Source organism: Lissotriton vulgaris, chromosome 12, assembly GCF_964263255.1.
Source record: "Lissotriton vulgaris chromosome 12, aLisVul1.2, whole genome shotgun sequence".
Classification (NCBI taxonomy): domain Eukaryota; kingdom Metazoa; phylum Chordata; class Amphibia; order Caudata; family Salamandridae; genus Lissotriton; species Lissotriton vulgaris.
In genome coordinates, this window is record NC_141700.1 from 349,821,710 (window position 1) to 349,847,021 (window position 25,312).

The 25,312-nt window shown below is 46.8% G+C and overlaps 1 protein-coding gene across 4 annotated transcripts in view; it reads right to left on the reverse strand.

Moving 5' to 3' along the window:
• Positions 1-25,312, reverse strand: part of MYLK3 (myosin light chain kinase 3) — a 709,471-nt gene that overhangs the window by 475,922 nt on the left and 208,237 nt on the right. For all 4 annotated transcript variants that reach the window (XM_086945117.1, XM_086945116.1, XM_086945114.1 and 1 more), the window contains exon 2: positions 4,421-4,511. In XM_086945117.1, the coding sequence (XP_086801243.1) occupies positions 4,421-4,511 (91 nt within the window). The remainder of the gene's footprint in view (positions 1-4,420; positions 4,512-25,312) is intronic.

A 25,312-nucleotide genomic window follows, 5' to 3' on the forward strand; every position in this document is an offset into this window, starting at 1 on the left:
GGTCTGGATGGTGGAATCCAGTGATCGATTTACTCCTTCACAAATATGCAAAACGGTGCCCGGGTCTTTGAAAGTTACCAGAATGCAGTCCCCTATTATTGTTTTTCTGGTCTTCCATAACCAAGGGACCCTTCTAACCATAATAATCTTGTTATTAAAATGAGATGGTAAGGGTCGGTTCCAGTTTAGCCACTTGATCACCTTTTTCTTTAGGGATTGGTAATCTTCATTTTCGCCAGTTCTTATTTGAGGAGCACCTGCTAACACCACCGTTAAATTGTTTGCTTCTGGCGGAAGATCTGGTCTCCGTGGTCTTGGGACTGGTCGCCCCGGGGGAAGAAGGAGGGTGCTGCCAGCTTCGAGGAGGCCATCATTGGTCCCTGTCTGAGAGCTTTGGGGGGCAGAGTCTATTGGTTGTGAAGGCCTATGAGTTGGATTATTACGCGGTGCCTGGACTGGAATAGCCATTAGTTGCTGCAGGGGGGAGCAGTAGGAACAGCGATAGGCGCGATCTCATTGTCCTTCCCAGATTGGAGTGCATTTTTATGTTTTTTGCCAAAATCTAAGTGAGATAGTTTGGTTTTCCCCCGCCCCCCCCCCCCATGGACTTCCTACTGCGTTTACTAGGTGGAGGCCTGTGCAACTCCACCACAACACTTTGCTTTGGCTTGCTCTTCTTATTCATATTCGGGGGGGGGAGATTGGGTAACCAGGTTAACTGGAGTGTCAGATGACAGGGATGGAGCTGTGTCTGCGACTTTTTCAGGCAACATGCCAGGGGTGCTTGGGATTTCCCGAAGTAAGAGGGGGAAGTCCTCAAGGGTCGTCGGATTTAAGCTATTGGGGGGAGTACCCTCCTCTTGAGAAATAGGATACGGGATAATTTCTGTCAGGGGTCTACTCTTCATTGATTCAATGGATCGCCGACGATCCGCCCTGCGTCTCTCTAGGGAGTTTTCTTTGCCCCCATCTCCTTTGGCGGATTTGAAGTAGTTGTCCAGCGTCCCAGTATTACTACCCCCCTCCCTTGATGGAGTTTCACGTGTTGCCGGTGAGGGCATCACCTTATGCACAATCAGAGTTCAACCAGAGTTTGGGTGAGAAAGGATAAGGGGTATGGCCCAGTCCGGCCTCCTTTGGCCCCTGACGGCCACAGACGGTCCCGCCCTTGTCCCGGGCTTCTCCCGGGACGCTCCCGCGCAGCGGTACTCACGCGTTAGTTTATGGCTGTGGTGGAGGTGGGCTGGTCGTTGGGGGCGGGCGGGGAGGGAGAGCAGCCCAGGTGGAGCGGGCGCGGGTTGCTGGGGCTCCTAGGAAATGGAGTCCCAGCCCTCTTGCTTGCAGCCCTCGGCCCCTGGTGTACCCCAGCAGCAGCTTCAGCCCAGGAAGGAAAGCGCCCCTCTGCGAAGTGGGACCCGCGCAGCGGGTTCCGCGAGGCGTGGAGAAAGTTGCACAGAGTGTCCTCACGAAATCCAAAACGACAGAGGCAGGTTTGTTGGAAGGTCCCACGAACTGCAGGGCAAGCCGGTATTTAATTCACCTGGTCGTTGGGGGCGGGGCGGGGAGGGAGAGCAGCCCAGGTGGAGTGGGCGCGGGTTGCTGGGGCTCCTGGGAAATGGAGTCCCAGCCCTCTTGCTCGCAGCCCTCGGCCCCTGGTGTACCCCAGCAGCAGCTTCAGCCCAGGAAGGAAAGCGCCCCTCTGCGAAGCGGGACCCGCGCAGCGGGTTCCGCGAGGCGTGGAGAAAGTTGCACAGAGTGTCCTCACGAAATCCAAAACGGCAGAGGCAGGTTTGTTGGAAGGTCCACTTTCAACTTGGTTTCATTTTACGGAGTATTTGTACTGCAAGTTGTCTGTGAGCTGTCTTCACAAGATATAAGAACCCCTCACTCCTTCCACTGCTCGCACTTCACTGGACTCCATGTACTTTGAGGTGGAAGCGGATATCTTGCTTGCTTCATCATCATATTGACTTGGATTGTGGTTGGGTATTTCCTGCCTGTCTTAAATTGCTGTTTGGAGTGCCTATTTAGTGGAGTTTGTCAAATTGGTGAGTTTGAGCCAACATGGGAGCAGCACACGACAAGGAGCAGTAGGGACAGCAGTGGTTTTGCACAGTCCACGGGCTTGCACGCATTCAGAAGGCACACATGCTAGTTGGTAGTTCTATCTGTACTGAATTGTGAGTGTGTAATCACACATACCATCATAGCCATCTTAGATTGTCGCATTTTAATAACATGAATCACTGAAATATAATTTGTGGTATTCCGTTGTTTCAGCATCTTAATTTACATTACATAGCAGGGTACTTTGGTTGTCCTTCTTGGCACTGTAAAGGCTCGAGTTGTACTTTAATTTGTATTTCTTAAGTATCCTATTACTCGGGCCCTGCCTTCAGCTGCAACATCGGCACCTTCCTCTCCCTGCATGACGCATGGTGTGCTCCTGCTCACAGAACCTGTGAGAATAAAGTTTGATACCGTTTGTACTGACGTGCCTGATGTGTATGCAGACGTTTGAAAAAAAGCCAATCTGGAAAAAAAAGCCAGCACTGATTAACCACGTCTGACTTCCTCGTTCAAAGGGTTAATGTGGCACTGATGTACAACACTCGCACAAAAGGCTGGTATGCCTGACAATGAAGATTTCAGACGAGCAGAAAGGTGGGGGCATCTTTGTTGTTACTGTAAAGTAGAGAACGCACTTTTATACATTTCTTTGTTATTGATTGGGCAGAGTGGGTGGGTGCTATGAAGTTTGGGATTCAAGCAAGCGCTTTAGCTAGCCTAAGACCTCGCAGCATGGCATCACACTGTGTGTGCTGACCTGCTTAAACCCGCATTCCTGCCAATCCAGTCTATTTCTGGTGTCTGCATTAGTGATAATTAAGGGATTTGGGCAAAAGTAATTCTTGTAACAACATAATGAGTTCTATGTGTGTGAGCCAGGTGGGTGTCTAAGTGCCCATGGATGTCGGGCAAGCGTAAAGCTGCTCCAGTGTGCATCAGATGCCAGCTTATTGATAGAGAAGGGTTTCTGTGATAGAAGTGTGTGCCTTCTATTTGTTTATTTTACATTGCAAATCTAACATTTGGTGCCACTGCTTATGGATTGGCTGCTGTGCATTCTGTGCTTCGATGGAATTTACTGTGCCCCGGCATCCACAACCAAATGTTTCTGCACGCTACCAGGCTGTGGTAGGGCTAGGCGTTGACTGCGAGGGCTTGTTTAGTGCTTCAAATAGTTTCTTGCTTCAGTTTCAGCTTCAGCCATTCTTGGATTTGTTCCACATTGCTTTGTACATAGTTATTCGTGATATCGGACATGTATTAGGAAGTGAGAACATATGAGGACTCATGTGAGTTGCTTTCATGAGTTGCTTTGTCTGACACTAGTATGTAGTGAGAAATATTTAAGTGGGTGCTTGGCTCGCGTGGCTAGTATGCAGGATTAGGGGTGGCTGCTATTGACTGTAGGCATTTCCAACCAGTACAGAGGACAATAGAGTGGTCAGTTCAAACCATGGACACAATAAAAAATTGGTTACACTCATCCTGAACTTTTACACCCACTACTTTCAAATGTCACCAGCCGCCACTGATTGAACCCAACATGTTTCCCTTGGTTAAGGGACTGGAATGATATCCTGGTGATTGGAAGTCACAACAATTCTCTCTGAAACAACATTTTACTAGTGCGCCCACTGATGGTCATGAAATCCGGTCTACAAGATTCAAGCCACTAACACCGTTGTCACTCTAAGAGACTGTTGCTGGACCAATCCATGCAACAACTCACAACATTGTGTTATCTCATTACACAAACCCATCATTTGATGCAGTGCTTGGGTGCACCTTTTTTACTTCCAATATACGTTCCAGGGTTGACATACCCTAATCATATAGTTAGGTATCACAATTGCAGACTCTAATCGTAAATCTCTAGAAAGACTGTGGTCAACGCGTTTGCTCACTGTGGCGTGAGCGTTGAAAATACACAGTAGAACTATTTGCTACAAATGTTTAGTAGGACCAAGGTGGAAGTGGCATGTACCATCTCAGTGGTAATTAGAGTAAATCTGGGCCACTACTGACATCACAGGAAGTGATGTCTTTATTGAAAATACAAGGTAGGTGCATGTTAATAATGAAGAATGCAATGCAGCCGTTACAAACGTCCAGCATCTAGGAGAAAAGCATACATTTAAAGGCTGAGAAATCAGTGTTGGATCCATCACAGTAACTGCAAGAGTCCACAGGATGTACAAGCAGCAACACAGGTGTAAATGCAACACAAGCTATCCCTAGATGTCATGCTTGACAAATTTTGTCTATAATGGACAGCTTCATCATTTTCTGATTATCCTAAACCTTTATAAATATAGCATTATTATAGCAAAAATCTTGCATATCTCCTTACCTTCCACAGCTCTTCGTATTTCCGCCTGGACACCTCTAGTGCTAAGGACATGCTTTGCTTTGACAGATTTTTCCTCTGGTTTTTCTTTAGTCTTATCAAAAAAAGGTAGAAAAAGAAAAGAAAATATTGTTTTTATTTTGTTTTTTCCATTTTGCCCACTAAACAAAATAGGAGACAGTTAATTTTCTGGTTCTTTCACGGGAGACAATGTATTTGACGAGTACCCTTTTATTAAACCACATGTTCACCAAGAACAGAGGAAAAGACAGTGGACACTAAAGCCCAAAGTTTATGTGGCTCGCTATCCGACTAAGAGATGTGCACCGCAAGTGACAGTATCAGAGTCAATGGGCCACCTGAACAAAGAGGAAATGATGCAATGAATACAACTTCAACATTATGAATGCACCAAGTGTCCCAAACGTTTCATAGATAGCCATGCTGCTAATTGGTGGGTGGGAACACAAATTCTGTAGTGGTGGATACCAATATGTATTGGTGTGAGGAGTGGCCCGATGAAGAAGAATGCCACATAAGGGTGGGTGAGGGTTTTCGTCCTTAAACTATCTGTTGCAAATTGTTAGCAGCACTAAAGAATTGGTTACTCTAATTAGACCCTCTGCACCTCTTTTGTGTTGTATTAGTTAGCAAGAAGTCCTCAAATGACACCAGTAGAATTACACAGTGCCAGCCTTACACAAAATATCAAGGTATTCTCCGCATTCAATAGATTCTACAGCTGAGACCTTTGGCATAGGTGATACACCAACAAACACCAAATATTTAGAAATGTATATACATCCGAGAACTAGGCAGGTAGTGACCAATATCAAGAAGTGTTAAACTCTACACATTGAATAAAGAAAACTGCTCAAGTCTTCCCTTATATCCCCTGCAGTCACTTGCTGACATTTGCAGTACACTCAACACTGATGCACTTTCCTCCATTGACTAGCACATTTACCTACTGAAATGACTTCAGTTAGTGGTCCAAATATGGAATCCCTGGTACACCAAAATGCAGCAACCTTATCTTCTGCAACTCTCCCTTTTAAAAATTCCTTGATTTGACCAAGTGTCTTTCATCATAACACACCTTACTTTTCTCTTGATCAGGCCTAAGCCTTCCTCACAACAGCTATTACCACCTTCTGTCCTCTGTTTCATTCATGCTCAACCACCACAAACACACTGCAAGCACACAACTCTTTTATCTTTCATCAATTCAAACGACGGAGTCTTGTAACAGTATGCAGGGCGAAACGGCAGAGCAGTGCATGAGCGGGCACCTCTTTATCTGGATTTACTCCAGCTTCCAAAGCAAAAAGTACAGTTCCTTTTAAAACATTATTAACTATTAAATACAATGATAAAATCTTATTTCAATTCTTTATGATATTGCCCTATAAAATGTGGAAAAGTAATTGCATAATTAATTCGAGGAGATGATAGGAAGTTTGGGGATCCTGTAGCACATTAAGGATTATAAAAAGGTCTTAGCCAGCATATTGGTCCGAGAAATAAGCATTTTGCACTAAGAAACTGTGCTAAATGAAGCAGAACACGGACAGCGAATGCCTGCCTGCATTTTCTATATGTGCTTTTGCGTTATGCTTTTTCCCCCGAATTACTCAAAATCACATAATAATCGGTAATTCTGTGTCAAAGTTATGCGGAATTATAAAAATTGCTCCAATTACTCCAGAGTAAATGAAATTCTGCCCAGGCCTAGCCAACATTTTGGGACACCAACCACTTGTTCCCTTAAAAAGCAGCAGTAGACGTGACCACTGCAGTCCTTTTTTAGGTCGAGGATCTAAAGGCTGCGCTTGCGCAGTCTGGGGTCGGAGATTTTATGTCTCTTAGTAGTGCTGTTTAACCCGCATCCCTGCCCCGTCTCTTCTCCATTGGCTGGCTTCCTAAACGGAGGCCTGCCATTGGAGGAGAGATGTGTCACTCTAATTTAGCCCCGTCTTTTTCGGATTTGGGGGCGTAAGTTTTGCTGTTCTTTAGACAGTGACGTTGTCTGTCACTCAGAACCACAAAACCACGCCCCCAACTCCGAAAATGGCTGTACTTTTGTAAATGCAATTTTGCGCTGATTGTCTCTGCAAGAAGTCACTGAGTACTCCTTCCGACGGTATGTATGCTTTTTTTTTTTTGATGTTGCTGTTGTTTTCTGTTACAGCCATTTTGGTTTTTTTTTGCTAATCTTATGTTTATTCTCGTCTCTTGTTTCTAGATCTAACATGGCCCGTTGCGTCTCCCTGCAGCAGTGTGCACTACTGTGCACAAAGTTGTGCTGACTGCTGTTCTTTTGCAGTTCGAAGTAAGCTATCTTTTTATTTTTGCTAATCTTATGCTTCTTCTCTTTTTTCTAGGTCCAACATGGCCCGTGGCGTCTCCCTGCAGCCGTGTGCACTACTGTGCACGAAGTTGTGCTGACGGGTATGTATGTTGCTGTTGTTTTCTGTTACAGCCATTTTGGTTTTTTTGCTAATCTTATGTTTCTTCTCTTTTTTCTAGGTCCAACATGGCCCGTAGCGTCTCCCTGCAGCCGTGTGCACTACTGTGCACGAAGTTGTGCTGACGGCTGTTCTTTTGCAGTTCGAGCTAAGCTATCTTTTTATTTTTGCTAATCTTATGTTTCTTCTCTTTTTTCTAGGTTCAACATGGCCCGTGGCGTCTCCCTGCAGCCATGTGCACTACTGTGCACGAAGTTGTGCTGACGGCTGTTCTTTTGCAGTTCGAGGTAAACTATCTTTTTATTTTTGCTTATATTAATGTTTCTTCTCTTTTTTCTATGTCCAACATGGCCCGTGGCGTCTCCCTGCAGCCGTGTGCACTACTGTGCAGGAAGTTTTGCTGACGGGTAAGTATGTTGCTATTGTTTTCGGTTACAGACATTTTGCAATTTTTTTGATAATCTTATGTTTTTGCTCGTCCTTTTTTCTAGGTCTAACATGGCCCGTTGCGTCTCCCTGCAGCCGTGTGCACTACTGTGCACGAAGTTGTGCTGACAGCTGTTCTTTTGCAGTTCGAGGTAAGCTATCTTTTTATTTTTGCTAATCTTATGTGTCTTCTCTTTTTTCTAGGTCCAACATGGCCCGTGGCGTCTCCCTGCAGCCGTGTGCACTACTGTGCACAAAGTTGTGCTGACGGGTATGTATGTTGCTGTTGTTTTCTGTTACAGCCATTTTGTTTTTTTTGCTAATCTTATGTTTATTCTGTCTTTTCTAGGTCCAACATGGCCTGTGGCGTCTCCCTGCAGTGATGTGCACTGCTGTGCACAAAGTGTTTCTGATATGCTGTTCTTTTGCAATTCGAGGTAAGCTATCTTTTCGATTTTGCTAATCTTATGTTTTGTCTCTTTTTTTCTAGGTCCAACATGGCCCGTGGCGTCTCCCTGCAGCCGTGTGCACTACTGTGCACGAAGTTGTGCGGACAGGTACATATGTTGCTGTTGTTTTCTGTTACAGCCATTTTGTTTTTTTTTGCTCATCTTATGTTTCTTCTCTTTTTTCTAGGTCCAACATGGCCCGTGGCGTCTCCCTGCAGCCGTGTGCACTACTGTGCACATTGTGCACGAAGTTGTGCTGAAGGCTGTTCTTTTGCAATTCGAGGTAAGCTATCTTTTCGATTTTGCTAATCTTATGTTTCTTCTCTTTTCTCTAGGTCAAACATGGCCCGTGGCGTCTTCCTGCAGCCGTGTGCACTACTATGCACACTGTGCACGAAGTTGTGCTGACGGCTGTTCTTTTGCAGTTTGAGGTAAGCTATCTTTTCGATTTTGCTAATCTTATGTTTCTTCTCTTTTTTCTAGGTCAAACATGGCCCGTGGCGTCTCCCTGCAGCCGTGTGCACTACTGTGCACGAAGTTGTGCTGCCGGCTGTTCTTTTGCAGTTCGAGGTAAGCTATCTTTTTATTTTAGCTAATCTTATGTTTCTTCTCTTTTTTTCTAGGTCCAACATGGCCCGTGGCGTCTCTCTGCAGCCGTGTGCACTACTGTGCACTAAGTTGTGCTGACGGCTGTGCTTTTGCAGATTGAGGTAAGCTATCTTTTTATTTTTGCTAATCTTATGTTTCTTCTCTTTTTTCTAAGTCCAACATGGCCTGTGGCGCCTCCCTGTAGCCGTGTGCACTACTGTGCACCAGGGCCGGCCCTAGGCATGTGCAAAGTGTGCACCTGCACAGGGCCGCCAAACCCCAGGGGCCGCCAGACGAGGATCGGATCGGAAGGATCCGATAATGTTCCGATCCGATCATGTTATAGCAATGCAGAAAAGGAGTGTTAAATGTTGCTTTTAGTTTCTAGATATGAATGCCTGCTTGTCGCTATTGTGTTTGGCGAGAAGAAAGCTTCAGCTCGCACGGCATGTCTCCTGTCACACCCCGGACTCTGTCATTCTGAACCTTCTATGGCAACACCAAAATATGCTCTGAGTCCAAACAGTTCAAAAGAAACACAAATCAACTTAATGGATCCTGCCTTTTAAGTATACTGTGCAAACAAACACAAAGTTGACGGCTTGGCCCATTAAAAAAAATCAAACGCAGAGGAAGGGAGATTGGAGAGAATTATTTACCTCTTTACAAAGTAAACTGAGGAAAAGAAAGTAAATAATAGCAGCGTGCAACTTGATCTATAGACGTGTTGTTTAAGTGATGTTTTCAGCAGTTTACTTCTGAACACACAAATTAGCACAGTTTAGAAATAAGATGCAATTAGGCCTTTTTTTGACAAACAATGTGCACAAATCTCTCAAATTCCAATACTGTTGGTATACAGTAATTTTTCCGGCTAATCTAAAATATTGTGCAACCTGCGTGCAAATGAATTTAGAACCAGCAGATTTCCTGTCTCCTTCACACTGGTGTAAGCAAACATATAATGTGTGGGCGTACAAACATCACCACCATTAAGGACCTCAATACGAGGTCCCTGGATGAGGGGTGTAAAGTCGACACCTCCAGAATTAACGACACAAATGGTCTTGTTAATTCTCAGAGTGAAAAAATGAATAGAGATTCTGGGTTGAACACTGAGAATCCTCTAAAGAATAAGAAATAACTAAGGGGATTGATAATTCCATGTCTAACACCGCAAGTAATTCCCAGGATTTCCCTACAGATTTCCTGGAGATTTCAGCTGCTTTCAGCCACGGACCTTGGACCCGCTAAACTTAAAGCATGATATGTTCTCACTAACGCCGCAGCCCTCATAATTCCTGATGGGACATTTGACAGGGTTTCTAGCCCTATCAGGAACTTCGGATATCTCATTATCAGGGAATAACATTTTACATTTCCAAACTGTCACAATAGTGCATGCGCAGATTGCACTGTGAATGCATGTCGCTGTATATACTTTAGGACTCAAAATCATCCTATTATAAAAAGTAAAAAAAACATACATCTTTATTGAAGGCCAGATAATTACAACAATTCAAAACATATTACGCCTGGTGTCATTACTTTTCCAACCGGAAAAATCACGTATTGTTAGAAAGAGCTTCAGATCCTCGAGGAAACAAGCTTAAAGGAAGATGCAAGACTGCACTATTTGCCAAAATCACAAAGTTCCCCAAAACATGAATCAGGTAATGCTGTGGTGCTTTACCTGATTAGATGCACAAACTCAGGAAATGGTGGTATGGGCTACAGGGATCTGTCTGCATGCCAAATGTAGATGGAACATCACTGAACGGCCTCCAACACTTTTGTGGATTGCCCTCATCGCTGATGCTCTGTTCAAGTGAAAGCAAAGCCTTCTAGAACTCATCTCTCAAGATAATAATTCTCAACAAGGAACTGAAAGCTAAGTTTTGCAAGAGGGATCCATTTTCCAATTCTGTGAATTTTCTCTTTGTTCCAAAACTTAAACTGTGAATGAAAAGTTCTGTAAGAATTTTTTTAGGAAGGATTTTCTGACATAAAAACTTTTTGCAGATTTCTCCAGTTAAATATGATTTTCTGGAAATGCTTTTTCTGGCAAAACCTATTTTGTGGTCTTTGTTCAGATGATTTTTAATTACTCGCTTAACTTCATGAAGCTAAGTATTGAGACAACTTCATGTAGTTTGCAAGGAAAACGCATGCTACTACTCATATCCCTATTCCCAAATCCCACATACATCTTTCTATTACATTTACTAATATTCAGCAGATTTACTAATATTCACACTGCAAAAACCAGCAGTCATATATTTAGCGCTGTCCCAAGTTTCCTTTGTGTCCGATCACGAAATGCATGTACTTTTGCTCAGGCAAAGTGCATCGAGTTACATTAAAAGGACTGCAAAACTTACAAGTTAAATTCAAGCAATACGAACTGCACTCCAGACCTGCCCCACTTATTATACCACTTTACATTAGAAATCCGTAGGTGACACTGCTTTCTCAGTTCAAACCGTCAAGCTCTGGAACACACTAGAAGCTAGTATTAGAAGCACCCAAGACCATATACACTTCCATAGACAGTTGGAAACTTGGATATTTCCTAGGTAACTGTACCACCAGTATCCCAGCAACGTAGCCTAGAAAATAGTCAAACCCTCAAGTGTAATCTACAGCTTACAACCCACGAACTGCAAACAAATCAACTAGCACACTGCTTTTACTATGCAGGTAAGCAACAAAAAAAAAGTTGACATATGACCATGGCCTTATATAATTATGCACTTCCATATAAAAGAGTTATGCCCACTGTAAGAAATTGAGTTTCTGTTGCAGTACCCCCCCACAATTTTTGCCTGATACCTGATGCACTTTTTCCTTGGTGTGCTCTGGGTCAGGGCCGGCCCTAGGCATGTGCAAAGTGTGCACCTGCACAGGGCCGCCAAAGGCAGTGGCGGCCCCCTGGCAGGATTTGGCGGCCTCCGGCTCCGACCCCGGCTAGCAATGGCAGCGTTGTTCACAATCTTGTTGTTAGTTTCACTTTGCCCAGCGACAGGGTCCCAGGGCCGTCAATCTTAGCCCACTACCAATGACCGTATGACATGACGGCCCTGGGACAGCCCCCGCGTGCTGTGCGCAGTGCGGAACTGCACACCTGCTGCCGCTCTGACGCGTCACGGTGGGTCACGCTCCCGCCAGGCCCAGGAGAGTGCGTGAGCGGTGGTGTCACTGACTGTGCGTCGTCATCGTGTCTGCAGTGTGACTGTGAGATTGAGAATATTACGCGGCCACCAACGATCATCAGAGAAGAACACCTGTCCCGTGTCCGACTCCGAGTCTCCGGATTGCCAGGTATTGCCAACAGTTCTGCAATGCGCTCATGACTGTGTACAGTACACTTACTGCAGTGCATCTTTACAATTACTTTGACTGAAGTCGGACATTGTCACCATCCCGCAGCACATGCCATCTTTACAGAGCCTTATTGTCACTGCGGCGAAATCTGCACATATTTGTAATGCAGATGCTGGCTAGATATCACAAAGTCTTTTGCTTTCTGTCTTCCAAATCAGTGTTCAGAGGCTATTTATTATTTTCCTGACAATGTACCCTGTGAATGATAAATATGGAGCACCAAAAGAAAAGTGTGACATCAAACGTCCTTCTGGAAGTAGTCAAAGACTTTTCAGACATTAAAAGGGACACACTTCTTATCATTACAATGACATTAAATTGTAAAGTAAACTGGCTGTTTGGCTAGGTTCCCTTCCTGACGACTACCTGACTTTAGTTAAATATATGGCAAACTGTCAAAATTAAGGGATGTTTGCGCCTTAATTTCTCTCTGACTGATTATTAGTATTTAGGTTTTCCGGATCTGGATTTACTTGATGCGAAAGATCTTGACCCACTTTTTTTTAACCAGAAAAATCATACAATGCATCACCCCCCACAAACACCCACACCCTTTCGTACCCCTTACCCTATGCACAGGTCCCCCTATAAATGTTCAACCTACTTACAGCAGGTGGTAAATGTATGTGGCAAATCCACATGGAATATGGGGTTCCTTGTGATTTAATGGCTGGAAAAAACGACCTCACGCACTGAGGGGCATATCATCTAGAAACTGAGTTAAAAATATCGCCGCTTCAGCGGCAGAAAACTGTCCCTAAATCGGCAATGATGGGCTTGATAATACGCCCTTGAGAATTCCAATAGAAGCCCATGTTCACAGCAGAACATGGGCTTCTATTGGAATTCTCAAGGGCGTATTATCAAGCCTCTTATCTCCACTTTAGTTTTCTGACTTTGGAATGGCTTAATTGCGGGCCCTTTTGTTTAGATTTCTTTTTTGGGTGGACAGTGGTGCAACCTGAGGTTGGTGCATTAATCTGACCAGGGGCAGAGACATGCTGTGGAAGCTGTACTGACCATGGGTCAGTAAAACCCAGGGGATCCTCCTGTTAGGCCACAGGTACTACTGCTAGTGTCACTGGGTAGTGGTAACTCAGTTTCCTTGTTGAACATTAAAAGAAGGCGACTTCAGGCAGGATAGAATTGGTGCTCACTAGGCAGGTCTTACTTTCGTTCTTGGATCTGACTATGTTGGCAGCACAATCTTCATATCTACAGATGTTGGATTTGTCTTTGTGGATCCTGGCTTGTTTGGCTCATTTATTGTTAAAATTACTTTCACCTCATGAAATGTCCCTCTTGGACATTAAAGATAAACCATTGGTGTTGGCAGCAAGGTAAGCAGGGCCAGCCCTAGGCTGGGGACTGCGTGGTAATGGCATTTTGTTTGCTTTGATACTTGCACAAGTGCCACCATTGCCTTTGCCTACTAACGTAACGTTTGTTCTTGTGCTCGTATTATTAAAACACCTTCCTGAGCTCCGCCCCGTCCAGACCTCCTCTTCTGGGGCCCCCACCTACGCTCCCTGCACAGGGCCACCATGAGCCTAGAGCCGGCCCTGTGTGCACGAAGTAGTGCTGACGGGTATGTATGTTGCTTTTTTTTATGTTAGAGGTAAGCGATATTTTTATTTTTGCTAATCTTATCTTGCTTCTCTTTTTTCTAGGTCCAACATGGCCCGTGGCGTCTCCCTGCAGCTGTGTGCACTACTGTGCACAAAGTTTTTCAGACGGGTATGTATGTTTCTGTTTTTTCTATGTTAGAGGTAAGCCATATTTTTATTTTTGCTAATCTTATCTTACTTCTCTTTTTTCTAGGTCCAACATGGCCCGTGGTGTCTCCGTGCAGCTGTGTGCACAGCTGTGCACAAAGTCATTCTAACGGTCATTCTAACGGTATGTATGTAAGTGAGATTTTGTACAAATATTGTACAAATATTACACATTTAGAATTCTTTATATGTTTTGCATTTATTTAAAAATGGTATATGCATGTCTGTTACTGTTAATTTGTGTTATGCTTTTTATATTAATAATTTTTTTTAAAGTTACGATTTTTAACATACTACTTTTTGCTTTACATTGTGTATTTTTTTATATTATAGCTGCTACTATAGCTGCTACTTTAATGATCATTTAGTAATAATGTTTGTAGGTATTTTTATTTAATGTTTTTGACGAAAGTGCTGTAACGAGTTCATTACACATTTATTTGAATACGTGCGGGTGGGGGACGTTTTGCACGGAAATGTCAATGATATCTTCCGGCAAGTTCTACAGGTAAGAGCAACTTTTGTATGGTAATATTAGTGTAATAATGTTTTTGTTTCTGATGTCTTTTTCATTTTTTTAAACGTTGTAAGTATTCACAGTTTGTATCCTGTTTGTGAGATTTCTAGACTTCACTGCCCGTGTTACTGCAACATACAGGTAAGTGCTATTTTGTTTACATACGTTTGTTGTGCTTTGTATTATATTGTGCAAAATATATTGCTTTTCCTAATAGATGCAATCGAATTTATTACTAATGTTTGCCGAGATTTGGATTTGATGTTTTTGACGAAAGTGTGAAGAAAACTTTATTAAGGGGATTACCTTATTTTGATAGAACAGGGTGGGGCACGTTTTTCTCGTCAACGTCAGGTACCCATAGCTTCTGGCAAGTTCTACAGGTAAGAGAAACTTTTGTGTGGGGATGTTAATGTAATATTTTATTATTTCTGATGTTTTTTCTTTTTTAAAATACTTTGTAAGTATTCACTGTCCATGTCCTGTTTGTGGACCGTTTGTGAGATTTCTACACTTCAATGGCCGTGTTGCTGCGACATACAGGTAAGTGCAATTTTTTTATATATTTTTGTCAATCTTTGTATTATATTGTGTATAATGTATTGGCTTGCCTTATAGCTGCAATTGATTTTATTAATAATGTTTTGCGATATTTGTACTGTATTTGTTTGACGAAAGTGCGGTTAATACTTTAATACGGGGAGTACCTGATTTTCATACAGCAGGGTGGGGCACGTTTTTCACGCAAACGTCAGTTCCCGATATCTTCCGGCAATTTCTACAGGTAAGAGCAACTTTTGTGTGGTGATGTTAATCTAATAATGTTTTTGTTTCTGCTGTATTTTTACTGCTGTTTGCGTCTTGGATTTTGTGCTCGTATAATAGTTTTTTTTAACTTTTCTTTTACACGTTGTTATAGCTCCTGTCCGTATCATAAGTGTTGGGGCTGTAAGTGATGCGTTTTGCGCGTGTCAGGTAAGCCATCTTATCTTTTGTGCTCCTCAAATGTATTTTTACGTTGGATCTGACAATTTAGTTACACATATTATATTGTTGCAGCTCCGATAATGAATTTTCTTTTTTTTGTTTTCCAGGTCGAGCCTGCCTCGTGTCGCCTTAATAAAAGCTATCTTACGTATTGTGCTCCTGTAATTAGTATTTTTTTTTTTTTAGGTCTACCACATCTCGTGATTCCTGCTCCGGTCGTCTCTGTATTTCAGATACGTTTTGGTGCGTTTTACGCTGCATTTCTTCATCTCTAATGCATTTTTTTTCTTTCATTACTAGGTCTACCCCATCTTGTGCCCCTCTTGTGTTGGCTGTGTGCAGCAGATGCTCTTTGCACGTGCTGTTTGCGTGAGTCAGATAAGCTATCTTGTGTTTTGCCCTAGTATAATGATGTTTTTTTTGTTGCTTTTTTAAGTTAAGTAAGCTATGTTATGTTTTGTGCTTCTATAATATATTTTTTTGTTTCATTTACAGGTCTACCTTGGCCCACGGCTCGCGTACTTTCACTTCTGTGTAAGGGCATGGCTAAGGTAAGTTATCTTTAAAGTCGCACTTCCCTGCTAACAATCAGAACAACTCAAACCTACAGTCCTTTTAATCTCAGCTTCGTGCTCCGACTTCAAATTTCCATACAGCTAGACAGCTACACTCTACGTGCAAAGCGTCCTATTGGTAAGATAAAAAAATAAATATTTTGCCCAAATTTGTTGTATACTTACTTCCAGAGCTACTTTTTCAAATTCTATGCCTACTGTTATGCTTGCAAGGGTACGGTCAATTTTATTGAGTTTTGTTTGCTTTTTAAAGTCATATGTAGTTCATGTTGATTTATTTACTGGCATCATTTCTATGTAAGTTAGGAAGCCGTGCAAAACAAACCTTAAGGTAAGATTGCAAAATTATTTAACATGCTTGCATGATACTGCATTTTTTTTCTACAAAAATTTAAACTACACTTGCATATTGTTTTTACTGCACGCACGACTTTGTAGTAAATGCCCAGACAACTTGGTGCCACATTGCTTTTTTTTTTTTAAACTGTCTGTGGCATTCGTGCGCGTTCACATTCAATTCACAGGTAATTGCCACCTCTTCACTCACAATGGAATACACTTCTTGCCAGACAGCCCTTTGATTGCTAGAAGGAAGCACCGCACCCAAACATTAACATACGACTACACGACAACATTTTACCTACTTGCTGTTTTTTAACACTACATGTGGTCTTCCTTTGTTATTTGTTTTAAGCAACTGCAATTTTAAAGTATAAGAGCGAACATTTTTATATCTGCAACAATGTTACACCTTTAGCTTTTATCAGTAACATTTACGTGCAGCTTGTATTTCCTAAAACACTTTGAAGCACATTTGGAGACTTTGTTGTCGAACAGCATTTAACATCATGCAACTGTTGCCATATCTCATGTTCTTTGGTAGCTGCAGTGTAGGAAGGGGTGTATTTTAAAAACATAATCCTTCATAGAAACTCCCTAAAGAGCACTACCAATGTTCGTACAAACTCATGCAGCAAAGGTAAGAACGGCAAAAGGCCCATGTAGCTTTGCTGTGGGGGGCTGAGGGGTGTGGGTGTATGCTGTAATGCTATAGCAGGTACCCCTTGAGTAAAGCACCAGTCTCCTCGTGCGCCATCTATCAACAACATTATGCTTAAGTGCCTAATAACAGACTTCTGTTTTTACCTTTGAACACTTTTGACACATCAGTTGGTGGTGACTAGAATACAAGTCTATGGGGAGTACCATGCCTAAAGAGTGATAAAAAATAGAGCTGAGTTGTTTTCTTTTGCCTGCCCCCGTGCCTTGACGCTCCCTGGTGCCCCAGTGCCTTTATGCTTCCCAGTTCCCCAGTGCCCTGACGCTCCGTGGTGCCTCCGTACCCTGACGCTCCTTGGTGCCCCAATGCCCTGACGCTCCCTAGTGCCCCCGTGCCCTGACGCTCCTTGGTGCCCCAGTGCCCTTATGCTCCCCAGTGCCCCAGTGCCCTGACGCTCCCTGGTACACTGGTGCCCCGTGCCCTGACGCACACTGGTTACCCGTGCCCTGATGCCCCCTGGTGCCCCAGTGCTCTGACGCTCCCTGGTGCCCCCGTGCCCTGACGCCCCCTGGTGCCCCCGTGCCCTGATGCTCCCTGGTGCCCCCGTGCTCTGACGCTCCCCAGTTGGTCACGCTTCCTGGTGCCCCAGTGCCTCACGCTCCCTGGTGCCCCAGTGCCCTGATGCCCCCTGGTGCCCCAGTGCCCTGACGCTCCCTGGTGCCCCAGTGCCCTGACGCTCTCCAGTGCCCTAGTGCTCTCACGCTCCCTGGTGCCCCAGTGCCCTGATGCCCCCTGGTGCCCCAGTGCCCTGACGCTCCTTGGTGCCCCAGTGCCCTGACACTCCCTGGTGCCCCAGTGCCCTGACGCCCCCTGGTGCCCCAGTGCCCTGACACCCCCTGGTGCCCCAGTGCCCTGACACCCCCTGGTGCCCCAGTGCCCTGACGCTCCCTGGTGCCCCAGTGCCTTGACGCTCCCCAGTGCCTCACGCTTCCTGGTGCCCCAGTGCCCTGACGCTCCCCAGTGCCTCACGCTTCCTGGTGCCCCAGTGCCTCACGCTCCCTGGTGCCCCCGTGCCCTGACGTTCCCTGGTGCCCCAGTGCCATGACGCTCCCCAGTGCCTCACGCTTCCTGGTGCCCCAGTGCCTCACGCTCCCTGGTGCCCCGTGCCCTGACGCTCCCTGGTGCCCCAGTGCCCTGACGCCCCCTGGTGCCCTAGTACCCTGATGCTCCCTGGTGCCCCAGAGTCCTGACGCTCTCCAGTGCCCTAGTGCTCTGACGCTCCCTGGTGCCCCACCCAGTGCCTTTATGCTTCCCAGTTCCCCAGCGCCCTGACGCTCCCTGGTGCCTTTGTTCCCTGACGCTCCTTGGTGCCCCAGTGCCCTGACGCACCCTAGTGTCTCCGTGCCCTGACGCTCCTTGGTGCCCCAGTGCCCTGATGCCCCCTGGTGCCCCAGTGCCCTGACGCTCCCTGGCGCCCCAGTGCCCTGACGCTCTCCAGTGCCCTAGTGCTCTGACGCTCCCTGGTGCCCCAGTGCCTTTATGCTTTCCAGCTCCCCAGTGCCCTGACGCTCCCTGGTGCCTCCGTGCCCTGACGCTCCCTAGTGCCCCCGTGCCCTGACGCTCCTTGGTGCCCCAGTGCCCTTATGCTCACCAGTGCCCTGACGCTCCCTGGTGCCCTGGTGCCCCGACGCTCCTTGGTGCCCCCGTGCCCTGACGCTCCCTGGTGCCCCGTGCCCTGAGGCTCCCCAGTGCCTCACACTTCCTGGTGCCTCAGTGCCTCACGCTCCCTGGTGCCCCCGTGCCCCGACTCTCCCTGATGCCCCAGTGCCCCGACTCTCCCTGGTGCCCCAGTGCCCTGACGCTTCCTGGTGCCCCAGTGCCCTGACGCTCTCCAGTGCCCTAGTGCTCTGACGCTCCCTGGTGCCCCAGTGCCCTGATGCCCCCTGATGCCCCAGTGCCCTGACGCTCCTTGGTACCCCAGTGCCCTGACGCTCACTGGTGCCCTGACGCCCCCTGATGCCCCAGTGCCCTGACACCCCTTGGTGCCCCAGTGCCCTGATGCTCCTTGGTGCCCCAGTGCCTTTATGCTTCCCAGTTCCCCAGTGCCCTGACGCTCCCTGGTGCCTTTGTGCCCTGACGCTCCTTGGTGCCCCAGTGCCCTGACGCTCCCTAGTGCCTCCGTGCCCTGACGCTCCTTGGTGCCCCAGTGCCCTTATGCTAGCCAGTGCCCCAGTGCCCTGACGCCCCTTGGTGCCCCAGTGCCCTGACGCACCCTGGTGCCCCAGTGCCCTGACGCACCCTGGTGCCCCAGTGCCCTGACGCTCCCTGGTGCCCCAGTGCCCTGACGCTCCCCAGTGCCTAACGCTTCCTGGTGCCCCAGTGCCCTGACGCTCCCTAGTGCCCCCGTGCACTGACGCTCCTTGGTGCCCCAGTGCTCTTATGCTCCCCAGTGCTCTTATGCTCCCCAGTGCCCCAGTGCCCTGACGCTCCCTGGTGCCTCGTGCCCTGACGCTCCTTGGTGCCCCTGTGCCCCGACGCCCCCTGGTGCCCCCGTGCCCTGACGCCCCCTGGTGCCCCCGTGCCCTGATGCTCCCAGGTGCCCCCGTGCTCTGACGCTCCCCAGTGCCTCACGCTTCCTGGTGCCCCAGTGCCTCACGCTCCCTGGTGCCCCCATGCCCTGACTCTCCCTGGTGCCCCAGTGCCCTGATGCCCCCTGGTGCCCCAGTGCCCTGACGCTCCCTGGTGCCCCAGTGCCCTGACGCTCTCCAGTGCCCTAGTGCTCTGACGCTCCCTGGTGCCCCAGTGCCCTGATGCCCCCTGGTGCCCCAGTGCCCTGACGCTCCTTGGTGCCCCAGTTCCCTGACACTCCCTGGTGCCCTAGTGCCCTGACGCCCCCTGGTGCCCCAGTGCCCTGACACCCCCTGGTGCCCCAGTGCCCTGATGCTCCTTGGTGCCCCAGTGCCCTGACGCCCTCTGGTGCCCCAGTGCCCTGACGCTCCCTGGTGCCCCAGTGCCTTGACGCTCCCCAGTGCCTCACGCTTCCTGGTGCCCCAGTGCCCTGACGCTCCCCAGTGCCTCACGCTTCCTGGTGCCCCAGTGCCTCACGCTCCCTGGTGCCCCAGTGCCCTGACGCTCCCCAGTGCCTCACGCTTCCTGGTGCCCCAGTGCCCTGACGCTCCCTGGTGCCCCCATGCCCTGACGCTCCCTGGTGCCCCTGTGCCCTGACGCTCCCTGGTGCCCCAGTGCCCTGACGCTCCCCAGTGCTTCACGCTTCCTGGTGCCCCAGTGCCTCATGCTCCCTGGTGCCGCCGTGCCCTGACGCTCTCTAGTGCCCCAGTGCCCTTACGTTGCTTTGTGCCCAAGTGCCTCACTGGTGACGGCCCACGAACGCTCAAGCTACCCTACTCTGCTCGCGTACCCCCTCCCTGCTGGGGGCCTAGCCCCGGAGCTGACTACATCCAGAGCGCCCCTCTCCAGCGTGTCTCCGGGGCACAGGGGGGGACAGGCCTTTGGATAAGTTGACACAACATGTCAGAGGTGGTCAACAGAATTAGAATCAATATATTTATGAGGTCATTTTAATAAGTGAACAAAATATACCAAAATGCCTTCTAAACTTAAACTCGGATTTCCAAAAAGTGGCCTAAAACAGTACACACTAACCAGAAGTGGGCTCCAGAACTATACACACTCATGTGGCTTCCAGAGCTGGTGAGGTAGCTTACAGAACTGAGCAAAAGACTCTAGATAGTGAGTCCAGGACTTGAAACAAACCTCCACATGTGTTCCACAGAGGTGAGCATAATTCTCCAGTTGGTGTCTACCGAATTGGACAATACGAGAGAAGTGACATCCAGCACTAAATAGAAAACTCCAAAAGTCCCCAGAAGTTTCTCCAGCTCCTGAACTTCCCTGGCAGAGAGTCAGGCACCCTGATTTGTGGGTTGGTGCTCCTCCACCAGGGCTTGTGAGGGACACCCTGTAGGAAGATGTCCAGATGCCTGTATGAGAAGACTGAATTGCACAAGACGGGTGGCGCCGTCTCAAAAAGCATCCTCTCTCAGAGCAATGAAAGTGAAATTCGTTAATTTACACAACAAACTGCATGCCATGATGGATTGAAAAAAACCTGCTACAGACTGTCAACCAGATGCTGAGTCAAGTAACTTCATTTCTTATTTTTAACGTCTTAGTTTGACTTTTCAGCTTAAAAGGAGAATAAAAATATTGTTGACGGTATTAAAAACTAGTCCACTGACACCGCATGGTGTATGAGGTCGCTGTAAATTGACTGCCGTTCCCTGGAAAAGACCAGAACGTCAAAAGAACTCTGAAACCGCGCTTCATTTTTTTACACGACACTAACAGTCTCGTTTAATTAATTTAGCGATTAATTAATTAATTGATTCTTATTTAGTAGAAGACGAATGCCTGCTGCGAGTGTTATTCGTCTGGCTCATGGATGACGGACAACAGTGGACCAAAGGGGCTCGCGGCCGTGGTGCGTCACAGACGCAATGTTCTTGTTTATTTCAGACGTTAACTGTTCTGACCTTTCCAGGCCTGTCATTTTCGTTAAATTAGCCACCTGTCGGCGCCTTCGCAGGAGCCTTAATGAGAGCAGTATGGCTACAGCGTGCACACTGCTGATGGTTCACTGGTCACGAAATCATGTATGCAGGCTGCTGAGGTATTTTAGTTCTTCGTGAACTCCCCCTTTTCATTGCACCCGAAATACACTTCAGCCATTAACAATAATCTGCATTTTAAGTTTCAAAATACTAGCCTAATGACGTCAAAGCAATAATTGTTTATGCGTAAGCCACTTGTCCATCTAATTACAAGGGAAATTGAATTTTAATGAACTTGATGCAGCCAAGTAGCAGCCCACACTTTTGGTATTGTTATTGTTAAGTAGCATAGGTGAAGCCCATAATCTGCCAACGGAATGGCGCCACAGAGCTTTTCGGTAGCCTGGGATATGGCTTTCCAAACTTTTCCATCACACACCACAGGCCTGGTGTGTGGTCGGTAGGCTACGTATGTCAATTTTAATGAGTTGTTTGGTTTTTGGGTGGATTACCGAAAGGCTGTACCAAGCTACACACGCATTCCCTTGTTTGGTGTGGTTAATCGTTTCCAGGCAACTGTATCAGGGCAGAAGGCAACTAGTGCTGTTGGATGCCTTTATAGCCAGTTAATAGCATATCCAGGTAGAATTGGGGGTATGTTCAGAGTTCTGTCTTAATGTATACTGTTTAAAGTTTTATGATGTATCTTGGTGGGCACTGAAGTTGTGGGTACATTAACACTCAAATACATGGCAAGTGTGTGCTGTTTTGTGAGATTTAAACAAATACATACCTGTCTAATGTTCTCTGGCTGACGTTATGAGTTTTTATGGTAAATGCTTGTTAAACTTTGTACAATGTACATAAAACTTGGAAATTAGGTGTAAGTAAAAAAGCATAGTTGAGCATTAACTTTTAAATGTATTAAAAAAAGGTACAACAACTAACCAGAAGTTTACAATAAACTAAAATACGAAAATATGTGTGTGTGTGTGTATATATATATATATATATATATATATATACATTCATGCCAAGCTCCCCCTCCCCCTATGATTAAGGTGTTTGTTAACACCGAAACGCGTCAGGGACAGGAAATGGAGGGAATCTTTGCGTGGTTTGCAATAAAGGTTTTGTCAAACCATCCTCCGTGGTGTGGCGTCTTCATGATCTGGGGCATCTGGATGAATGTTATACGCGGCAGGCTCCGAGCCGCGGAAGATGCACCGCCTGTCAATATCAGGTCTGCGAGGCTGCTGCACTGTCATTGCCTGCCAGCACGAGGGATGCATTAATTAAACCATGCAGGCAGCCCACAAGCACACTGGAGTGCCAAAAAAACGTAAATTAATTTGGGGATTTTTAAAGAATGAGGCACTAAAACGGAACCTACTGGAAGGCTTAATTTGGACTTCAACACCCAGCATGCCACTTACTGGGAAGTGACTGCATATTGGTGAAATAATGTTGGAGGACGGACCGTGTCTTGCCAAGCTCCCCCTCCCCCTATGATTAAGGTGTTTGTTAACACCGAAACGCGTCAGGGACAGGAAATGGAGGGACTCTTTGCGTGGTTTGCAATAAAGGTTTTGTCAAACCATCCTCCGTGGAGTGGCGTCTTCATGATCTGGGGCATCTGGATGAATGTTACACGCGCCAGGCTCCGAGCCGCGGAAGATGCACCGCCTGTCAATATCAGGTCTGCGAGGCTGCTGCACTGTCATCGCCTGCCAGCACGAGGGATGCATTAATTAAACCATGCACGCAGTCCACAAGCACACTGGAGTGCGAAAAAAACGTAAATTAATTTGGGGATTTTTAAAGAATGAGACACGAAAACGGAGCCTACTGGTAGGCTTAATTTGGGCTTCAACACCCAGCATACCACTTACTGGGAAGTGACTGCATATTGGTGAAATAATGTTGGAGGACGGACCGGGTCTTGCCAAGCTCCCCCTCCCCCTATGATTAAGGTGTTTGTTAACACCGAAACGCGACAGGGAATGGAGGGACTCTTTGCGTGGTTTGCAATAAAGGTTTTGTCAAACCATCCTCCGTGGAGTGGCGTCTCCATGATCTGGGGCATCTGGATGAATGTTATACGCGGCAGGCTCCGAGCCGCGGAAGATGCACCGCCTGTCAATATCAGGTCTGCGAGGCTGCTGCACTGTCATTGCCTGCCAGCACGAGGGATGCATTAATTAAACCATGCAGGCAGTCCACAAGCACACTGGAGTGCGAAAAAAACGTAAATTAATTTGGGGATTTTTAAAGAATGAGGCACGAAAACGGAACCTACTGGAAGGCTTAATTTGGACTTCAACACCCAGCATGCCACTTACTCGGAAGTGACTGCGTATTGGTGAAAATATGTTGGAGGACGGAGCGTGTGTTGCCAAGCTCCCCCTCCCCCTATAATTAAGGTGTTTGTTATCACCGAAACGCATCAGGGACAGGAAATGGAGAGACTCTTTGCGTGGTTTGCAATAAAGGTTTTGTCAAACCATCCTCCGTGGTGTGGCGTCTTCATGATCTGGGGCATCTGGATGAATGTTACACGCGTCAGGCTCCGAGCCGCGGAAGATGCACCGCCTGTCAATATCAGGTCTGCGAGGCTGCAGCACTGTCATCGCCTGCCAGCACGAGGGATGCATTAATTAAACCATGCAGGCAGTCCACAAGCACACTGGAGTGCGAAAAAAACGTAAATTAATTTGGGGATTTTTAAAGAATGAGGCACGAAAACGGAACCTACTGGAAGGCTTAATTTGGACTTCAACACCCAGCATGCCACTTACTGGGAAGTGACTGCGTATTGGTGAAAATATGTTGGAGGACGGACCGTGTCTTGCCAAGCTCCCCCTCCCCCTATAATTAAGGTGTTTGTTAACACCGAAACGCGTCAGGGACAGGAAATGGAGAGACTCTTTGCGTGGTTTGCAATAAAGGTTTTGTCAAACCATCCTCCGTGGAGTGGCGTTTTCATGATCTGGGGCATCTGGATGAATGTTACACGCGGCAGGCTCCGAGCCGCGGAAGATGCACCGCCTGTCAATATCAGGTCTGCGAGGCTGCTGCACTGTCATCGCCTGCCAGCACGAGGGATGCATTAATTAAACCATGCAGGCAGTCCACAAGCACACTGGAGTGCGAAAAAAACGTAAATTAATTTGGGGATTTTTAAAGAATGAGACAAGAAAACGGAACCTACTGGAAGGCTTAATTTGGACTTCAACACCCAGCATGCCACTTACTGGGAAGTGACTGCGTATTGGTGAAAATATGTTGGAGGACGGACCGTGTCTTGCCAAGCTCCCCCTCCCCCTATGATTAAGGTGTTTGTTAACACCGAAACGCGTCAGGGACAGGAAATGGAGGGACTCTTTGCGTGGTTTGCAATAAAGGTTTTGTCAAACCATCCTCCGTGGAGTGGCGTCTTCAGGATCTGGGGCATCTGGATGAATGTTGAGGTTCCGTGACGATTTGAACCCGTGTTTTCAATATTGTCGGAAATACATAATATTGGTATCAGCGAACCGCAAATGATCCATTTAGCATATCCTGGTGTTTTCGCTATGCTACGAGCAAGAGCACTCCTGTTAGAACACATTTCTGATCTACCCACGGCATCCATCTTAGATCATGGCAGCCATTTTGTGTTTCTTGCCCTCACATACGCAATAACCTCTGATCACTTCATTTCGATTAAGGACACGTAGCCTTAGCCGGAGATTCACCTCTTTCATGACACGTGCACCTTAAACCAGATCACGCTGTAGCTGCATGACTCGACAAAGGCTGCCTCCTCTGCCCGAGGCCAGTCCTGCTTAACTGGTCTTCGTGTCCATTGTCCTGATCACGATTAGGCGGCCGAAGCGGGTAGCCTTGCCCATTTACAACCCACAAACATCTCTTATCCCGCTTTCCTATCTTCCACACCTGGCTCCGTTCCTTTCTTTCTGAATCTTTATTAGGGGGAGGTAACGAAATTTACAATGAGGCGGTCCGGCTCTTGAATGCAATATTGACAAGGGATTGTGATGAACTAGTGGGAACCCCTCTTCGTAGATGTTTGGTATCAGATTTTATCGACGGTTCCTGTGTAACGCCAAATATTTATTGTTTTAGACACAAAGGTTTTGAGAATGTATTACA